Below are 21,771 nucleotides of genomic sequence, written 5' to 3'. Positions count from 1 at the left end.
TAGATCAGCTGCAATGGAACTAAATAATCAGTCTGTAAGTTTACTTTTTCGAATGTTATTCACTTGTATATGTGGGGATAAAATAGAGTAAATATTAGAAGCATCACAGTTACTTAAACCTCAGAATCATTGTGGTATTTTTATCAATCCAAAGCCTGAATGTTTCTACTTTTAATACAGAATGATGAGAAGGACATAAATCCTAAATTTATTTTTAAAAATCTAAGGCTGAATCTTAGATATATATAACAAAGATAAGTATAACTAGTCATAAATAATTAATAAACAATATATAATTATTAATTGTGCCATTATATTTATTATTACTTAATAACTAAGAATAGCTAATTCATAGAAAATCTTTTCATGCCTGAAAAGATTACCAATTTCATTCCTAATAAAGCAATAATAATTTACCTATTTTAACCAAAGCATGGACATGACTGTTATGTTTCCTCTAAATGCACAGACAGTCATAATTACATACCAAAATACCATATAATTTTCTTTACAAGGGTCCTACTTCTGTAAAACCATTGGCAAGTCTAGGCTGCAACAAGTTTTTCACCTCTAGAAGGCACAGCCAGACCTATGCTCCCTCCACAAAGACCATGCACAGTGCAGCATGAAGGGTGAGGTGGAGGACATGGTGAAAAGGGTGCATTTTGTGCAAGTAACTACATTTCTGATGCTGAGGTACAGCTGTAAATTAATATTCATTTCAACATTTCATAACTTCTCAGCCTTTAGCTTTTTCAGGTTCAAGGAATGCATAAGAGGATTTTCTGTGTGATAAATACTTATATTCATATGCCTTTGCACATATGCATATATATTCAGTCTCACAAACAAGATATAAACCAACAGTATAACAAAGAAACTTTCAGCCTTGAAGTATACATATTTTTAAGACACACAAATGCTATTTTATTTCATGAGCTTTTGACTGAAGTTGCAATCAAGAAGAATTCCTGTATCTACCTCTTCCTTTATCAGCAAGGCTATGGACCAACCTATTCCATCCACAGGAGGCAATGCTCAGCCCTAAATACGAAACTGTTAAACCATAAGGTCTGAGAGTGGGGTAAAGCCATGTGAATCCAGACTCAGATTAAGAAATGTGAACATAAAATAGAAGTATGAAAAATACATACAGCTAATTTGCTAAGGTTGGTCAGCATTTCATTTTGATCTCCAAAGCCAGTTGTATGAATTTTGCTCACAGCATCCTCTTTCTCAGTAAGCCATGCATCAAAAAGGCACTGAAATAAAATTGGAGAGGAAAAAGCTTTAGTCAGGCCTTTCCTATATATATTATATATCATTAAATTTCCTGTAATATTTTGAAGAACATTCTAATTTATAATTTAAAAAGCTACTCACCTGCTCTTCTGCAAAATGCTGCCATTTACGAAGAATATCTTGCAGAAGGACCCATCGCTCTTCTGTCCATCTACAGATGGCTGCCCACCGCTTTCCAAAGTGCTGGAGAGAAAGAAACACAAAAAGAGAGTTTTTCATTTATTTCTTTCCCTTAAACAAGGAAAGCTGTTTTCCCTATGGCATTAGGATTTTTTTAATGAAAACGTTTCCATAATTCACTTTGTTTTTCAGGCACATGCCCTTAAAATATGTTGCATATCACACTGAAATGGATTTTAGGACCATTTGAGATAAAACCAAAAGGGAGCAAATAGGGAAAGCAATAGATCCAACCACAGAATATTTTAATACTAATGCACAGACAGTTCTCTATCAAGTCTCTAGTACTACACTTTCAAAAATCCCCTCTGTTTCAAAACTTTATGCCACCCAAGACAGAACTACTTGAAACGTAAACGTGACGGCCCAAAGACAACAGTCAAAGCAAAAAAGCATTTGGATTTCAGTTGCATCATCACTACAGTTGGTCAAAGTTCTTACCTCTTTTAAAATATTGCAGTGGAAAAAGCCCAGCCCTTATCAGCTCCCACACCAGCACAAATCCCACTGAGCTTTCCCATGTATTTGTAGCATATAGGAATGTGTATGTATTTAGATTACACAGAATGCCACCTTGTCCTCTTCTCCCTTATTTTAGTTGATGATACAAAACTTTTATTGCAATTATTTATATTGACTTAATTACCCCTGGGCATCAGAAGCAATTTATTCAGCTGCTTCCAAATAAAAAAAAGATCACTTATAAACATCTGGAAGATACTCTATACTTGTGCATTCTTATTTTTTCATCTACTTCAAAAGCACATCATGACAAAAAGATAATAGTTTCTTCATTTTTTCATATTTAGTTATTTACTTTATAGGTCCCTTATAATTTGAGATATTATCTGGTTCTATATTTTTTTGTATTTACGTATTTATCACAGAGATTATAATTTAATTTTAGCAAAAATGCGGAGTCCAAAATGGTGGATTCGTAAAACCAAGGGATAAAAATTAGAACTGTATTTTCTATCAGGAATAAAAACATTAATTTTCACTTCCTAGAATATGAAAGATAGAACTTCAGAATGCCATTTGAATTTGTTGCTTTAACAGTTTTATGTCACAGTAAAAAGCCAGCAGGTACAATTTTCCATTTAGTGGACACTCACTAAAGCCATAAAAATATTCATTTGAATTTTTTTTACCTTGCTAATTAGTAGTTCAAAAAGCACATCTATCCTCATAGCCATTTTATAAAAATCCTCATAACCTGAGTTATTTTAAAATATCTCACATCCAAGCTTATTGAATTTTCTTAATAATTCTCATGAAGAAAAATATTTCTCTCAACAACTGCCATAACATCTCCATCAACATGCCTTTATCACTGTGGTATACTATCAAAAGTATTTTTTATTTGGTCCTCTAGAAAACACCAAACTCTCAAGAGGATAAGATCAAATATCTGTCTCTGAGAAATATATTGATCTGCACAGCAAACTTAATTCAAAATACTGTTTTCAGCAGATGATTTCAAAGAGACAAATAATGTACCTTTTTTTTGTTCTCAATAATTTGACAAGATCTTTTTATTTTAATAAAGTAAGCAAAAAGACCAAGTAACTTCACTGATATAAGTGTTGATTCTGTGACCTACCTTAAATCTTTCTAAATAACTTCTTTCTCACGAGAGGTTATAACAATCATGAGACCAAGATGCACTGTTTGGTTGAACAGATTTAAGACATGAAGTTCCAAGTTTGAAATATCATGTCAAGACTGTTATTTATAAAGCAGTTATTATACTAAAACATACAGTGCTCAATTTTAACTCTCTATTCACATCAAACTTGTAGCTTGTAGCTCAGAAACTCAGACTTCACAAAGTGTTTTGATCCTAACACCTGGCAAAACAAATCTTCAGAGAAACCAATGGAACCCAGACTAAGAAGTGAAGTACCCTCCTGAAAAAAAGTCTTTTCTTACAGCCCTTACCTGAATTTTTAGAGAAATTTGCATGCGAAAGAAGATTGATTTTTTTTTTCCAACACAAAGGACACTGAAAGAATATTCCTTCTGACTATCAAAAGCAGAAGATTAAATATTTGTAGTCTATTAAAAGGTCAAAGTAAGGAAGCACATGCACAGGAGAAAATGAGTAAAACAAACATAACTCTAGGAGTGAAATAAGGTACTTCCAGCCTGCAACTAATGGGGCTTATTTGAAAAATGCCTTTCTAATAAGGAATAAGGTAAAGCTATCCACTTTTTAAAATAATGAAAAAAAGTGGAAAAATGCTTTTGTCTATATTCAAAATTAATTCCTTAAAAGAGAGTATTTAGCCTATTCACAGAATCTCTGCCATATAACAATAAGTTTTGTGTGCAGTTCTGAAATGCTCAACATCTCATACACCAACAAAGAGAGTAGGACAAACAAATAGGATGAACTGGAAGCACAGGTCAGGTCCCAGAGCTGTGAAACCTTTGGTATTAGCAAGACTTGTTAATTACCAAATGTGGGAATGAGTCCCACAACTGGAGTTCTGGGATGGAGAACTCCAGGCTGCTCAGTATCTAAAGACCAGTGAGTTATTCTATAGGCAATTAGGAGAAATTTCTAGAGCAGTAGCCTTTATGGGGGTTTTCAACCTCCCAGGCATCGACCAGGAGCATCATACTGTTGTGATGAGCAGGTCTTGAAATCCCTGAACTTTGTAGGATGTAACTTCTTGTCATAAGTTCTCAGTGAGTCAACTGAGATAGTCTATTCATTTTTTAACATTCCTCACTTATTTTGATGTATTTTTGCAAGAACTACCCATATATCATCTTCAATCAAAGGGTATTACCCTGAATAATATCAATATATAATCCTGAAAATTATACTCTCAGCTCCTTTCCATCAGCAGGGGAATGAGCCATCAAGTAGCATTTGATACACTTAATTCAGATTTCTTTCTAGCACAGACTCTGACTCCTGAAAGCCTGGGGAAGCCTCTAATTTGAGCTAGCCCAAAGAGTCCTTAAGTGACCTTTTGTCTGCTGGGTATAAATAGGGAAATATCCTCCCTGAATTCATGGCTTCTGTATGTTATTCAGCCACTTCTCCAGGCTGAAGATAATTTCCCGCATTTTTCCTGCAGAAACGAGTCAGAGCACAGGAACAGATCTTCTAGTAAAGTCCTTTGATTCTGCAGCACTAAATACAGATTTGAGCCTTTTTCAGAAGCTGCCTTGGTAAATCCTTGGATTGAGTTTAATTGGGGTCTCAGAGTTTAAAGTCTAAATAGTTGGTTCTCAATAGCAGCACAAACAGAGCCTCCCAACATGTCAAACACTGATATGTTAAATTCTCAAAGTAGTGTAAAAGTAGTTTTCATACTCACACTCACCCAGTCTAGCTGTAGTCTCTCAAAGTACCTTAGGGGGACAGCAGTTTCTAAGAAAAGCCCTGCAACTGGGTTTACTTTTATTTTTCTGAGCAAGATTAAATTTTCAATGGATAATTTTTTTCAGGGGACACTTTTGGCTTCTATGCCCTTAAGTGCTTCTTAAATAGGTATATTTTTGCATTGGCAATAACATGTAGGAACTTCGATGCCATTCGTTCAAAATTAGCATAGATTCTTCTCAACCTTTCTGAGACCTAAAATCTCAAAAATTTCATTTTAAGCTTTAAAAAATTGTCTTATACAGACACTTAAGAAAAAAATATAACACATACATAGATATTTATATGCGTGAAAATATTTCAGGAATCACCATCTCAAAAGGAAAAGCATAACTGAATTGCACCTGCTTGGAAAATGCCTCTTTGACTATTACATGGAGATAACTGCTCATTTTCTTCCTAATCTGATCCTGACCAGTATCTCATTGAACCAGTCTTATTAAGCTCTTTTGTCTGACAGTTCATGCTCTTGTTTTGTTCAGCTTTTAGAAGTCAGACTGACAGATACATAATCAAGCCTGAAACTTTGCTCCATTGTGCTTTTTTTCAAATGCTCTAATGGTTGTGCCTGTCAACACATTTGATCTCCTATGCTTATATTCAGACTGCAAGTGATCAAAAAAAAGGAAATCCCAAACAGTTTCTGTACACAAAAGAAAAAAAAAAAGGTGTAACATTTCACTAGGAGAGCAGGTGAACTATGGTAACTCAGTTCTCCTGGGCATTAAAGTATAAAAGCTTGAACAACTCCCTAACACTCTAAACCCAATAGCTTTATATCTGTATTTGGGTTTTATTAACATCTGTAATATTGCTACATATTCTTTGACTTCCAGAACAATGGGATTATTAACTTTTCTTTCCGATTCTTCTCTAAGAGGGTGTGATTCAAGGTGAGAACAGAAGAGCAAATGGACTGTTCCACACCACCCCATGCTCTGCTCAGAGGAAGCCTGTATGGTGAGGAGACTCAGGAATTGTCTTGCTAGCATCTTTCAAGGAATATACCTTTTCCAAGATAGTAATAACTGGGCACACTTTATAAAAATAACAGGTGCTTTCTCCACTAGTACAGTTACAAATGGTCTATTTCCAACGTGTTTCATTTACATTCATTATTCATTATGCTTCTTTAAGGTATTGCAGCAATGTCTGAGTTGTATTTCAGGTTTTATTCCAATATGGGTCAGCCACAGATTTCGTGCAGGATACTAATGGTACCTTTGCAGCCATTGTAATAATATGGGATGAAGCTTTCTCACCTGATGTTCCCTTAATTCTTCCTTCTGAAGATGTGAAATTAGATTGTCTAATAATCCACCAACCTTTCATTTGTTTTTCACACTTTTTAAAAGTCTCATTTCTACATTTTCTAATTCATGAAGTGCTGTAAATGTCAAATATCATCAATAATTTTCCTTCTTCTTCCATTCAAGATACTTTAAAAGTTTAGTTTAGTTTAGCTTCTAGATCCCTAGTTCTTGATAGGGATCTGCTTTATTCCACTGAACAGTTCCAAGAAACTTGCTGGTAAGAAATTCTGGAAGTTTAAGATTATTTTGAGCAGGTACACCACAGTTCTGACACTTAAGATGAAGTAAAAAGGAATTAATAATTATGTATCAGTAGAGGCTGTATTGTTATCTTGGCTGGGTTGTGCTCCTAGAATGACTAAACACCTGCAGTAGAGAAAACTGAGATCTATCTTTGAAGTGGCAGTGCTCTGCTTCTTAGCCAAACCTCCTCTAAATTCCAAACCAATTGCTGGTTTACTGGTATTGGTACCGAAATTAGCTGCATTTGAGAGAGCACACAGCTATCTGTCTGTGCTACAGCCATACCTTCTGGCTGAATGTATTGACAGCTTCTCTAGAGAAACCTTGGGTTTCACTGAATAAAACCCAAAAACATTTATTTTCTTGGGTAATGAAGCAAAATGAAAGAAAAACACTTTCTCCTTCCTAAAAGAGAAAAATAGAAGGAATCTTGGTTGTAATATTGCAGCTCCTCTTGAGCTGTGTCCCTGGATTTCTGACCACCAGCACAAGAGAACCCTCCTTCAATGTATCTCAACATGAATGGATAATGAATTATCCATTATCCATTTATGCAATTTCATTCAGAAGTTACAGTAAGAGCATTAGAATATAAATAATACAGCAGTTGCAGCTTTTTTAATGATGCAGGTGAAATAGTGAGCTTTTATTGTGAGTAAGCTAATATTTGACAAACTTTTAGAGTATCTTGGCTGCTAGCTCTATCACAAATGTATCTCCAATGTGTCATTCCTTTAAAGATACTCAAGAAATTGTACGTAGAAAATACAATAGAGAGATGATTCTCTTCATTTGCTAAGAAACATGGCCATGAGAAAATAATGGGAAACAAATTATGGCTTTTCTCTCAAAAATGTTTTAGAAAAAAAAGCATAATCTTAATATTTCTTGATAACCATTATTTGTCTACAAATGAAGATCCTGTACACATTAACTATCAGGTTTTGGTTTTCTTAAAAATTTCCTATTTCAATGTTGTGGGACCAGCATTGCCATTCAGTCATTACCTGAAGCTGCTCTTCCAGTGCAGCAGTAGCTTTGTCTCCACTGTTTTCATCCACCACCACTACCATATGGGTTAGAGAATTCACCTTGACTTGTTCCTGCTCCAGATCTTCTTGAAATGCCTATAATTAAAGAATTAAAGTGTTAGAGAATGTGTCTCAAAGTAAAAACCCAAAAAAACTGTGTACCATTTACTGATTAAGATGCACAACTAACCAACTATGAGAACTTCAGAGCTTAAAGTCACTCAATCACAAGCCCTAACTGTTAATACAACATTCCAGGCGAAAAATTTGGCTTGAGAAATGATTTGTTGAGTTTATGTAGCTGATTTACAAATATTCACATACTATGTATACATATCAATAGCCTCCAGATTTGAAATAGCCACTGAATTTGATTTTGTACTTCATATTAAAACGTGTAAATTTTTTTTTCAAAGTTTTAAGAACATTAAAAATCACATGGATTTCATTAAACAACCACATACTAAATTCAGCTTGGCACCCCTACAACATTACTGACACAGGAGAAAACTGCTCAGGAGGTGATCCACCTTTAAGAAACTCATGCAGAAGCCTAGTTTCACTCACTGCAGAAACCAGGAGATTAAGCAAGAAACAAAGGCATTTCATGATATCTGCATGTCTGAAGAAAAACTTTCTTGAGGTTTTTTTGGTGGATTTTTTGGGTTTTTTTGGTTGGTTGGTTGGGGTTTTTTGTTTTGTTTTTTTGTTTGTTTGATTGGTTGGTTTTGTTTGTTTTTTTCTCCTCACTTGCCATGGAAGATGGAACTTCTCCTTTGCTATAGTTTGTTAACAAAATCAAAACTACCCCACCTCTGGCACCACGGAACTGAGCAGCCAGACCTATTTTCTCCTTCCTTTGCTGAGGTGCAGCAAAAATGGAAGGAGGTAATCAAGTGTTGGTACTGAAAATTAAAACCACAGGGAAGACCTCATGTCACTCCCCTGAGAAAAAACCCCAAGGTATCCAGGACTCCATATTGCCTGACACACTTTTTAGGTTTCTCTAACTTGCTTCAAACCAACAAAAGAATGGGGGAAACCAAAGTCATGGATGATACTCCTGGCAAGTGTGTTCTAGGGATTAATACATATGTAGTGGGATAGCTACAGTCTGAAAAATAACATGGCCTTGTCACAAGAGAAACCTTGACTGTGTTACAACTGTGTTGAATTGAATATGCTATGGTTTTCTGCTGCTTTTTCAATTAGAGTAATTCACTTATGTATGAAGAGTAAGTCCTTGCCGAACATAAGGTCATGCATTCAAAGCTCTTTGATAAGACATCATACTTTTATTTGAAAATTGAAGAAATAAATATAATGTGGTTATAAGCAATAGGAAAGGAATTCACAGACTACTTTGTTTTTAGGGCATACATTTCTTACCACACATTTCAGAGTTAACTCCTTCATGGACATATTGAGACAATATAAGAATGCTCCTTTTTCTGACTTTCATGCCTGTGAGTACCATTTGCTTCAGAGAGCTACACTATAAAACAATTCTCAAGGACTGTGAAGTACACTAAATTGTTAGAGCCATCCCTGGAATTTAGACTTCTCAACATTTTATGACCCAGCTTTTGATCAGGGGAGAGGAGGAAGAGCACTCATGGATCAGAGTGTATAACACAGCTCACTTCCCCCACGTTTAACCCGCTCTTTAAGCCACACAAAACAAATTCATTGCTCTGCAAGTCTACAGCCATGGAAAAGGTGACTTTTATTTCCTTTTTAGTTGGAATCTGACAGATGGCATCCCAGAACAAAACCAGAGTTAGCGATGCTCTGCAAGTGCAGGAGTGAATGGCACTTGGGGAGTGGGAGTCTCACAAACATCGTGAAAGACTTGAGAAGTCATGGAACAGATGAACCAGAAGGTTCAGTCATTATCTAATCCTCAGGCAGATTCAATCTACTCTGAGCTAGAGGACTGCTCTTTATAACCCAAGCGTCTATTTTTTACCATTAAATTCATTGGTGAAAATTGTTTGTTTACAGGATCTTGTTGGAACAGGAATTTGCGAAGGACAGTCTCAAGGCAAGAGCACACTCTGTTCAAATCATTTAAACTGAAATTTCTAACAAGTTGTCCTGAGCTTATTAGAGAAATAGCAATTTTTCAGGGACTCCAAATGTAAGACAGATATAGATGTTGATGAATAAAGATAGCAACAGCAGGAACTAATAAAACTCCACAGTTCCTTCAATTCCTATCTATCAGATATCAACTTACACAACTCCAACATAATCCAGTTCAAAGTGAATAAAAATGCCTACCAAAGTCATCCAAGTACCCAAAGACAAATCCATCCTGATATTTGGACACTGAAGAAGTGTCTCATTTTACCTTTTAAATTAATTAGAAGTACTAAAAATCCTAGCACTAAAAATGCTTAGACGTTTCTAGAAAGTAAATGAAACTATAAAAATCTCCTAACCATACATGCTATAATAATAATTTGGAATAATAAAACCTGTGCAATTAAAAGCACTATTTTATTAATTATAACATTTCCAATACAATATTCTGCTTGGAAAGCCCAATAGTCCTTAGATTTTTAACTCAAAAGTAGCTTTCTCCCTTCACAGAATTATAAGAAAGGGATAACTGTAACAGGAGACAAAATACTTAACACACTACTGCAAAAAATCCAGTACTTTACTGAAATGTTTAACTATTACTCCAAAATATATTGCCTATGGCAGATTTCATACCAGAACTCTGTACCTTTCTAATGGCATAAAATTTTCTAGAGTTTACCACTACTACCACTCGGAAAATTTTTGGTACTATCAAGGTATTAACCTCATATATTTCTGAACTAAGCAGCATGATGGAAAGAATGTTGTTTTCTTTCTCTGCTCTGAGTGTTGAGTGCCATTTCTGACACACATTAGTGGGGTTTTTGTGGTTTTTGGGGTTTTTTTGGTGGTTTGTTGTTGTTGCTTGGTTTTTTGTTGTGTTTTGCTGTTGTTTGGGTTTTTGTTGGGTTTTTTTTGTTGTTGGTTGGTTGGTTGGCTGGTTTTTGTTGTTGGGTTTTTTGGGTTGGTTTTTTTTTTTTTTTGTTATGGGGCCCAGTAGAGAAACTGAAGTGTCAGTCACAAGAACTAAAAACCAGTATTTTTGTGACATCCTTTTAAAATATACAGAATTAAGAAATCAGGTGTATGGAAATCATAAGTCAAAGTGGGATACGTAACATGAAATAAAAAGCAGTTACTAATGAACAGGTAAAGAGAGGAAGGAAAATTATAAGGGTGAAGAGGAGATAGAGAAAGGATGATGACAACCCAAAACTACCATGTTTGCTGAAGTCTGTTTCATTTGAAATTAGGATTGCCTTTTATATCTTCTAACTTTTGGTTCCTCTTATGAATTTACAAAACATTGCTTTCTGATACAACCAGAGTCATGTCAGACTAAGATAAAATATGAAGGGTGTTGGGTTTTGCTTTTTTGTTTGCTTGTTTAATAATGAAGTAGTAACTGTCCAACTAAAATTCCATTTCTTTAACCCTTGCTATAGGAGGTAGCTTTGCTGTATATAATATACAATAAAATTATATGAAACTTTCTCTCAATAATTGAAAGAATGAAGAACTCTGTTCTTTGGTTTCTGAATAAGGCAAATGATAAATGAATACAAATGTAATTAAAATTAAACCCAAAACACTTTATTTCCAGCATTTCTAGCTAAAATGCTTCTTGCACATGAAAGAGATTTGAAAAGTAATGCACGTAAATAAATAATGTTCACTAACTCAACACACCAAGAATGAAGAACTGGTATGTGGAAGAGAGATTTCTGCATGTCTTCACTCAGAATCTTCAAATACAAACTAAATACCCACTTTTCTCAGTATTAGAAAGAAGCAGCATAAAGAGATCACATAAATAAAAGGATTACATTTTATGTTAGTATTCAAGCATAAAATGCATAGAAATAGGAGTAAAGTTATTCAGGTCTTAGTACTGATGTATTCAAAATCTTTCATGTTTCTTTCTCTAATTACCATTTCATAATTACCTGCTGTCTTTTTTACAAAGAAAATTTAATGTCAGAAAATGTCCTTCGCTAGCAAAGCCATACACTGAAATACATTGTCTCCTCACAGGGCAAGCACAGACAGCACAAACAGCAGCAGGAGCTGAAGGATTTGTATTCTTCTGCAGAAGCACTCCTTAATCAGAATGCAAAGAAATCATCTTTTAACACACAAGTGGATCATGAAGTCTTTTGCAGCTTTTGACCTCTTTGTAAAAGAACTGTAAAGGCTGATTTCAGTTTGAATTGTTTTTCAGGATGATCTGCCCTCTAAAACCTGGATTAGCACTGACACAGGCCATGAAGCATCAGGTGTTAAAATCTCTCAAGATATGATGGAACAGAACTGCTTTGAGCCATTAATGTAGAAACATAACAGGTCATCACATTAAGTCTCCATCACCATACAAATCAAAATCATCTCTGTTTTCTATACTTTTCTGTGTTTCCTTGTCATCATCATCAGCATGTGCTAGAGACACACAGGTAAATTTATTTTAAATCCAAATTAATATGAAGCAAGGCCATCTAATCCAGTAAATGGATTAAATCTATTACACAGGCTATTCTTTCTCTCTTTTTAGTTCTTAATTCTTCCAATTAAAAAATTACCTAGACGTAATGTGGAAAAAAATTGGCCAAATTCCATCTCACATTCCATTTATGAGTTTGATATTTTTTTGTTATTTTAAATACATAACCAGAAAGTGTTTTATACAATTAGACACCATTGTGTTTTACAGTGCATAATATATATTCAGTGCAAATATATATCCAGAATGTCAGAAGTCCCAACAAGATTATGTGGTCTAACTACTGCATTGTTGCTGCTACAACATGTAAGGAAAGAAAATAAGATGCAAAAAGAAGAATACGCAAGCATTAAAAAATCTGATATATTCTTATTGTAATGTAATGAAAAGATGTTACACTTGTCCTACATATTCTAGTATATTGCTTATATATAAAAAGAAAACAATTCTTTTTTATATTGGAATAAAATTCACAGTTGTGATAAAGCAAGTCTACAAAAGCTTGTTAACTGTACAGAACAATAAATATTAAACCAAGATTTTGTATTACTTTGCTATGCTCTAATGGCAGCAGTAGAGCTTTTAAAATGTCAAACACCCAATTTGGTTTTTATGCCTTTGGAAGTACACCACAGCATACCTTATGCTCCTCTATTTGATGTTTTAGGTCCTCTAGATCTGGACCTAAGGGCTCCAAATCGATTTTCTTTGTCCTCTCCTCTGTTTTTGTCAGCCAATCAGCCAACTGGGCTAGCTGCTGATTCTGCAGATCCATTAGGATTTTATGTAAACTGTAAAACAAAGAAAAAATAATTAGAATTTATAAGGGAAGAAAACAGCAGGCAGAAACATCTTCCCTGTTTACTAACTGGTTTTCAGAAGGTTACATTTGAAGGCAGAATAGAAATATATCCTTTCCAAGCTCCCCAGAGCAGTGGTTACGGCACCAAGGACAGAGCTTGAGGAGCATTTGGACAGCTCTCAGGGACAGGGTGTGACTGTTGGGGTGTCCTGTGCAGGGCCAGGAGCAAGACTCGGTGATCCTGATGGGTCCCTTCAACCCAGAAAATTCTATGGTTCTATGCAAGAGCTAACTGAAAATTTTTTTTAATTAGTTTTGATGTAGACAAACTGTTTCGAAGCTTTTTCTTTAGAAACTAATTACCTGATATGTCTGTAAAAGCTTTGTCCTCCAGTTGCATTTCTATTAGAGCTGGAGTTCAAAATTTCTACTTATTTTTTTTAAAGTTTGTGTTATCCACAACAAGCATTTTGAAATCTGCTCAGACAGCTGACCTTACCAAGCTTCCTCCAGGAAGGAATTCAATTGTTTGGTCTCTGATGACATATTTACCTAATTGTTAGTTGCTATTTATTATAGTTAAAAATATACATAACATTAAGTCATATTGTGCAAAGGAATCACCAGGTTTCCAGCAATACTTCATATTTATCCTGGCTAACTCTCACTTCATTCTTAGACAGGGACAGGCCAGGAGGAACCTTACAACATTCAAACACAACAAACACGAAGGACCCTGGAATGTTCCCCAGGCTGGGCGCTGATTGCCTTGAGGAACTTCAGCAGTAAAGCAAACTGAACCTCCACCACTCTGATATTGTCTTTCTCTCCCCAAAATGGCCTTTGCATTAAAAAGCATGGGACATCACATAATAGACCTCCTCAAAGTAAACTTTATGATGTTTATGAAAAAAACAAATTTTGCATTCATGAACCTTTTTTAAATAAGGATCCCTTTTTTTTGGAAATCAAAGAGAAGTTTAACCACAAACACAGACTTCAAATATCCCAAAAATAACAAGAATGTACAAGATACTTTCAAGCAGAAGTACAAATGGAATTATTAAAAAACTCCTATGACTTAGGGTTTTTAATTAAAAAAATCGTAGCTGTTAAAAAAAATTAAAAAGTAATTTTGTACATTATTTTCCCTTGTTGAAGTCAACAAAACTAATAATTTATCCCAGAATTATTACTTGAATCTGAATAGAGGAAAAATAATTGTCTGAGGATATTCTGAAATAAAGTTTTAGTAGTGATCATAGGAAGAGAAGTCAAACCAGAGTCTCTTGAAGCAGGAATGGTAAAGGTGAGAAAATGTGAAAGGCAATCTGTGAAACCAAGGGAAAGCAGTGATCAAAGGAATCCTGTGAAGTACATGAACATGGAGCAGATCTTCAAATGCAGAGTGGTAGATATAGAAAGGGCAAGAGGCTGCAGACAAACACCAAGGTCAACCAACTTTATGGAAATAAAGCCTTGCAAAAAAACCTAATTTTTTTTAAAGTTGTTTTGAAATAAGGCTTTAATCACAACCATTCCTTGAATGGTACCTCAGTGGTCCCAAATGACACTGAGATGGTATGAGGTGACACACCTGCAGCTCTGTGAAACAGAGTTACTTTCTAGAGACAGAAATCACTTTTAAAGTCTCCAGTTAACAGCCCTTTGATGCAAAGGTCCAAAACAACCATATCACAGAAACATCTATTAGCAGAAACTGAAACTTAAACAGAACTTGAGACACTGAAGAAAACAAAAAAAAGGTCCAGGAAATAGAAAGGACTGCATTAATCCAAATCTCTAAATAGTATCAAACACTAATGCACTATGATTTCAGGTGGTTTTGTTGCTGTTTTACTGGAATACATTTATACGTATTAAGGACTGATTAAAACAACCTCATGTAGTGTTGTTCCCATCCTAATCCCTCCATTCATTAGAGCACAGAAAGATGATACCCTGCTTTAATATAACCCATGATTCACAAGGGATTAGGGATCTCAGATCTCAGTCCTTCACTTTCAAGTGTGTATTTTATTGTCTTCCTTGATGTTATAAATTATTATAAATATAAAATACAATGTTTCATCATAGAGATATCCTCTTAGCAATAAATTACATAAACTGTTCAGAAAACCTGTTAAAGTAAACTGAATTTATGAAAATGGAAATATGACATTGCACATCATATTGATATTATTCTGAAGTAAGAAGCATAAACTTGAAAACTAAATAATCACAGAAAATAACTACAGTTTATTACTAAGCAGAAGAATGCTTCTTCTTTCTTACCATTCTCCAGGTACTTCCTGATTTTCAAAATACTTTTATAAACATCTGATAGAGGTTTTAGTACTTACTAATATACCTCAGGAGATTATCAAAACCTTTGTTTATAATATAGCTCTCAAAGTTTCAAATTAAAAAAAAAAAGCTTTCATTGAATTGAATGTGTTTTAAAAGTTGCAGAATTCTCTAGAAAGTAGTAAAATGCATTGTTTTTCTCTCCAGTGGTATATTTATCACTCTGAGATGCTTTAGTATGGAGAATTCTATTTGGGAAAGCCCAGGAGGAAGAAATTAAAAAAAAACCAGATTGTTTTCCTTCAACATATTAGTGCACTGCTTATTAGAAAAGTCAAATACTTTCAATACATAGTGAATACAAGAAAAATTCGATCTGGGCTGCTTTTACACAAAGGCATTGTGTTCCAAACTTCCTCTGACATTCTGACCTCCTAAATATACTTTTTCTAAGACCCTTTCACTTTTATAGCATCTTTTATCTTCCTCCTGTCCCTGTTTATTTTTTGTTTTCCCTGTACTGTGAAGTGTGGTGCCTTTTTTACACTTTCTATTACCATTACAGAGGTTGGACCCCTTGCTGTTATCTTCACAAAAACCATCTCTGTTTGGCTAAACATGTCACTGTTGCCTTAGGGACTGGATTACAGCAATGTGTTCAGATGATTGCTTTGAGCTGAAGTAGAAGATGGATCCTGAGAGTTTAAATTATGTATAATAACCCAGAAATATAATATATTGTGATATGAAAGTTTTTTATAATCCTCCGTCTGGTTTCTTGAAACACAGGGGTTTGACCAATAGGCCAGAATTAGCTATATCTGTCACTCCTGAGAAATGTTCTTTTGTCCTAACCCAAATTCCATTTAACTTATCACAGACTTTTTTTTTTTTTAATATAGTAAAGTAAACAGCAGCACAACATTCTCTGTGAAGCTCCTATGATTTTATATCTTCTACTGAACTCATATTACCCAAATATGATCTGCTTCAGGAGATACTAGACCATTCATTTCCCCAAGCAATGACCAAATGCTCCATCTGGGAAATGGGTTTAAAAACTGATGTTAAAGGACATTTTAAGTAGACACTGTACCACTCATAGAGGTGAGGTTGCTAGTTGCATTTGCTGATTTAAATGAAAATAAATTTGGCAAATAAGAACTCCCTACAGTAAAGCATCATAGATTTTTCTCTCCAAGAAAATACTAAAACTGGAAAAAGTTAGCTTGAAACATCCAAAACCCATCAACAATTTTATAGCCAAAGGAAGGCAGAATAAAGAAAACAGTACTCAGTATCAAGCTGAAAACAAATGTCTGGAATTGCTAACAATGTATTGCAAGAAAGAGATTTTTCCATGCAATTATGGAAAACCAGTTTGCTTTTTAATGCTTATGAGCAAAGTCCTCAACTCCAAAAGGTACAGTATGACTGCAAAAAGTTCAAAGAAGAGCAAGATGATTAACTGAATATGTTCAATACATATTTATGAAGAAATAAGAAAAGATATACTGTTGACCCTCACTTCTAATGAAGTTACTTAAGGGAATCACTTAAGCTATCACAAAGAAAAATAAATCATTCTGCAGAAAAATGTCCCTCTTTGGATAAGAGACCTTTGGAATTCACTGCCAAAGGATGCTAACAGATCCAAGAGGATATTGACTAAATAGGTGGAAAAAAAAAGAGAATAAAATTAATACACAAATACATGAAACCTCTTCCAACTCAGGAAGTTACTCTCAGCTGAAAACAACTCGAGATCAAAATATTTCTGTGGAGAACTTCATAACATAGCACATAATTATCTGGTCAGACCAATGATACACACAGCCCAGTATTTGGTCTCCACTGTGGAAAAAGATGATGAGAACTTGCTGGTTCAGGAGATCATGTATTTCCCCCAAACCTGACCTTTTCTTACACTCAAAGCATGATTAATCATAATCGGAAATCATAAAGCCCAACAATTGACCAAGCACCACCCTATGCTCACCATTCAACCATATCCTCAAGTGCCATACCCACACACTTCTTAAAGCTTCCAAGGATGGTGACTCCACCACTTCCCTGAGTGGTCTGCTCCAATGCTTCATAACTCTTTCCATGAAAAAAAAAAAAAATTGCAATATCTAATCTAAACTTCCCATGGTGCAACTGAAGGCCATTTCTTTTTTCTCACTGTCAGGATGCTGGACTAGACCATTGGTCTCACTGCCAGAGATACTCAGCTGTTACTAAATTCACATTTACAAATGACTCCCTCTCCAGCTGTATTGAAGAAACTGACAGAAGAGTTTCTCTCTTAGTAGCTGCTCAGTGGGATTTTTCTGAGAGAAAAATTAACACTTCAGCAGAGAGATTTTAAAGAAGTCTAAGTAGCCTAAAGTACTTAAGAACGTTTGGGGTTTTTTCATCACTGCATTAATCTGGTTTTACTGCAGAGAATGGCTATATTCTTCAATAATCAATACTGCTTGGTTATAAAGAAGCTCCTACTAATATTTAATTAAGGGTACAATTTCCACTGGATTTGATTCAATATGACAGTTTCTAAACTTTGCCACTGGTCCTCTTACAGAAAGGCCAGGAGGTATACAAAATTCTTCTTGACAACATAAGAGCCAGTCACGTGAATCCCAAATAGAATTATTCTATCAAACTGGGATTAAGAATATACACATAACATGGAAAAAAATTTAAAAAGAAAAAAAAAAAGAGGTTGGGAAAAAGAAATGTGAAAAATCAGGTAAGTAACAGGTATTTTCTTAAGATAAGGAAGGAAGTTCACACACAGAACACCTGTAATACCATTCCTAGTATTTCTGTATTCTGCAAACCAAATTACTCCCCTGTGGCACAGTCACAAGCTCTAACATTCATGGAAGTTCTTATACCAGATGATACCATGTGAATCCAAATTTCAAAATCAGACATAGTAATAGTGCAAATACTCTGAAGATTAATGTGAGTACTTCATAGATTATTTTTCTACTTCCACTTGTATTTCAACTTTAAGCTGTAGGACTTGCCCTTTTTTAAATAGTGTAATTTGTACTCAGATAAAACCACGGCAGTATTTCCAGGAAAGTTAAGCTCCCATTTACTCTTTTTATGGGATTGAGTTTTGGAGGCCTTAAAAGATTTGTTTCCCTTCTCTTTTTTTAACTTTGCAAAGATTCTCTCCTTTGTAGTTATATATTGTGTGATACAGTATTTGTTGAAACAACTGGAAAAAGGTGAGGTAAGTTATAAAAATTTTAGTTAAAGTGTTATCTGTGTCCAAGTTGTTGATAGCTGCTGCTTTATGTGGCTTCCAGGCTCCAAACAATGTGCAAGGTTCAAAATCACTACACATCAAATTTCATGTTAAAACAGATATGAGATAGAGTTCTGTTCACAGTGAAGTGAAAGACAATCCCAACTGTTAGTCAAGTTCAGGATTGTTTCAGTCAAAATCAATATATATTATTTCACCTGATATATTACTTACTTGCTTTGTTTTTCCATACTTGCTACCCTGAGACTTTCCCAACGAGAATTAAGTAGATTCATTTGTTCTTGGATTTCATTCTCTTCCTCATCTGAAAGTTTTCCACTTGATAGAAGTTGACTTCCAACTTGCAAAACATTACCAACACGTCCTTGGTGAGCTGTTAACTCCATCATAAAACCCTGAAAATAATAAAAAAAAAATTAAAAAAAATCCAGTTTTAAGTTGCATTTTTTGAGAGGAAAGAATAGAATTGCAATATTTGCAAACATGATTTCCAAACATGCTTTTAATTTTTCAACCCCTCCCCAAACATTCTAGTATAAACCAGAAGTAAACCAGAAATAAACACTTTCACTTCTTTGAAAGGGCAAAAAGTTATTTAATTGGAGAAGAAGAGGCTGAGGGGTGACCTTACTGATCTCTACACCTACCTGAAAGAAGGTTGCAATGAGGTCAGTATAGTAACAAACAATAGGATGAGAGTAAATAGCCACAGGTTGCACCAGGGGAGGTTTAAATTGGATTTCAGTAAAAACCCATGTCCACTGCATGTTGTCAAAGTTTGGAAAGGGCTGCCCAAGGAAGTGGTTGAGTAGCCATCCTTGGATGTGTAGATGCAGCACTTAGGAAAATGGTTTAGTGGTTAGGTTAATGGTTGGACTTGAAGGTCTTTTCCAACCCAAACAATTCTGTGACTCTAGGGCAGAGTCTCCAGTTTACATTCTCCAAATCAAAATAAAAGAAAAATGAAAACAACCCCCCCCAAAAAAAACCCAAAAAAATCCCCACCAAATAAAAGAAATATCTTCCAAAAGATTAATATAAATATATACCTCATGTGTGTGAAACTGTTCTTTAACAACTTCTACATCATTGGATATATCTCCTTGTGCTTGTAATGAATCTTCAGCAGAGAGAAGCCACGTGAGTACTTCTTCTAAAGCAGTTTGGTAGTTTTCAAGATCCATTCCAGCCCCCATCTGCACGGTCCTAATTGTCTTTTCTTCAACTCTTTCTGAAAACTGATCAAAACCAAAATTTTAAGGGCAATGAAAATGAGATCTCCTCAGAGAGCTCTAGTAAGGAATAAATGGAACACCATTATATTAAAAAAAAAATCAGATGGCTAATATATAGAAGTACTTTGTAATATAAAGTCAGTTAACTGACCAAGATCAGTTAAGATGAAGGGAAATAACAAAATCTCATATTCAGTTAGAGATTTTACACCGGTATGCAAAATTCCTATCAAGTATCCTAAATAGTGAATAATGAGAGTAATGGCAGATATTTATTTACCACAGCAGGTCATAAAATGATACACTCAAAAAGGTAGCAAGTTGCATGCTAACTTTGCAGAGAATCTATGGAAAACATGACATTTAAAAAACCCAAACCAACAAACCTTTACACTACATGCAATGCTAGGCTTGAGAAATCCACAGACACACATTTTGTGAAAACCATTCCAGGAAGTGGAAAAAGCTCAAAAACCCATGCAAAATCATAACTTTTTAAAACCAAGCAAAAGTGCATTACTGTTGAGTTCTCTTTCCTGCTAAGGCCACCTTTATAATTACTTTTAAGAATCCAAGTGTCTCTTCTGAGAACAGAAATCACATTTCTGGTCTACTGCTTAAAGTCAAGAGAAATCAACAAGTATTTATTGATTAGTATAATAGTAGAAAATGAGGACAGAAGAGAAGCAAGAAATTAATTTCCTATAGAAGATACCGTCCCATAAGTTTTTCAAAAAACTGAACAAGTTTAGCTACTTTGTTAGGAATTTAGTTTTAAAACACACCATTCATAAAAACATGCTTATGCTTTCATAAAAAAAAACTTAAACCAAGGCACTTAGTTTTTACAGGGAAAAAAAATTGTCTCTACTGACAAACTCATGCCAATAAAACACTCAAAGCAGCTAATAAAGCCTTTCATTGCAGTTTAGATCAGAAAGTTAAAGTTTATCAGTAGAACCACAAGCAGGAACGCAGAAGACTCTGAGCTGGAAGGGATCCAGAAGATCATCAAGTCCAACTCTTACGTGAGTAAGAGTTGTCCATAAGTCCATACAGGGACCAAACCCATGACCTTGGTGTTATTAGCACCCTGCCCTAATGAGATGATTAGAGCTCAACCAGCTGAGCTGACCTCAGGAAGTACAATGCATGCAATGTAATCACTAAAAATGAAATTTTCAATCTTCACAACAACAACTTCATTCTGAATTGTATAGATCTAATAATCACATGCAATTTATGCAGATCCCTAAATATGTGTTAGGCTAGATAATAGTCATGACTCTATCACCACTTGCATGGAAACACAAAGTTCAGTAACTGAAGCCTCATCAGAAAAAGCAGGCTTGGAAATCTGATGAACTTCATGGTTTGGGTTTGGGGTTTTTTTTTGGGGGGGGTTTGTGGGTTTTTTTTGTTTCCTTGTTTTTTGTGGTTTTGGGGTTTTTTTTTGTTTGTTTTTGGGGGTTTGGTTTTTTTTTTTTGTTAAAAGAAAATAATATCCTATGGAAATATAAACAGTGAAGCACAGAAAATGGTCAGCATTTTGCGTCCCTGTGCACAAATTAACATGTGAACAGTGTGTAATTCTAGATTTCAAATAGTATACAACGCAATAGAAATGACACCCAACTACATCACATTTCTGCAGCAAGATAGGTTTTTTCCCACTGTGGAAAGGGACAACTTGACCATTGCTTTTCACAGGTAAAATTATTTTTTCTTTCCATAGCAACACTTCATGGGTTATATCCATATCTGATACAGTGTAGGAAAAAAAGTGCCCTAACAGTTGAGTGAGGCTAGGGATATCATGTTTGTAGAGATCTCTGATGATTTGTGTTGTCTGCATTTTTTTGAAAATTCTTCATCTGAAAATCCTTATTTCTCTAGGTCAGACACAGAATACTATCTCATGTATGACAAGTGTTTAACCAAAACCCCTCAACAACACTTTGTCTGGGGAATAACCACTAAGTATAATTTTTCCTATTTATGTTGATCAGCATTTTCACTGCTTTCTGTCATGCTAACATAAATATTGTATGTATGTGCATTGAAAAATCTTGGACTCATGACCTCCTATG

The 21,771-nt window shown here is 34.8% G+C and overlaps 1 protein-coding gene across 9 annotated transcripts in view; it reads right to left on the bottom strand.

Moving 5' to 3' along the window:
* The window catches only part of DMD (dystrophin), a 1,152,080-nt gene that overhangs the window by 687,878 nt on the left and 442,431 nt on the right, over nt 1-21,771 (bottom strand). For all 9 annotated transcript variants that reach the window (XM_085049820.1, XM_085049818.1, XM_085049835.1 and 6 more), the window contains 6 exons: nt 19,496-19,684; nt 18,660-18,841; nt 12,695-12,845; nt 7,446-7,565; nt 1,384-1,485; nt 1,155-1,262 (listed from right to left, as the gene is read on the bottom strand). In XM_085049820.1, the coding sequence (XP_084905946.1) occupies nt 1,155-1,262; nt 1,384-1,485; nt 7,446-7,565; nt 12,695-12,845; nt 18,660-18,841; nt 19,496-19,684 (852 nt within the window). The remainder of the gene's footprint in view (nt 1-1,154; nt 1,263-1,383; nt 1,486-7,445; nt 7,566-12,694; nt 12,846-18,659; nt 18,842-19,495; nt 19,685-21,771) is intronic.

This window comes from Lichenostomus cassidix, chromosome 1 (assembly GCF_008360975.1).
Source record: "Lichenostomus cassidix isolate B80296 chromosome 1, HeHo_3.0, whole genome shotgun sequence".
Taxonomy (NCBI): domain Eukaryota; kingdom Metazoa; phylum Chordata; class Aves; order Passeriformes; family Meliphagidae; genus Lichenostomus; species Lichenostomus cassidix.
Note: the sequence above shows the minus strand (reverse complement) of the source record. Positions and strands in the feature narration are given on the sequence as shown.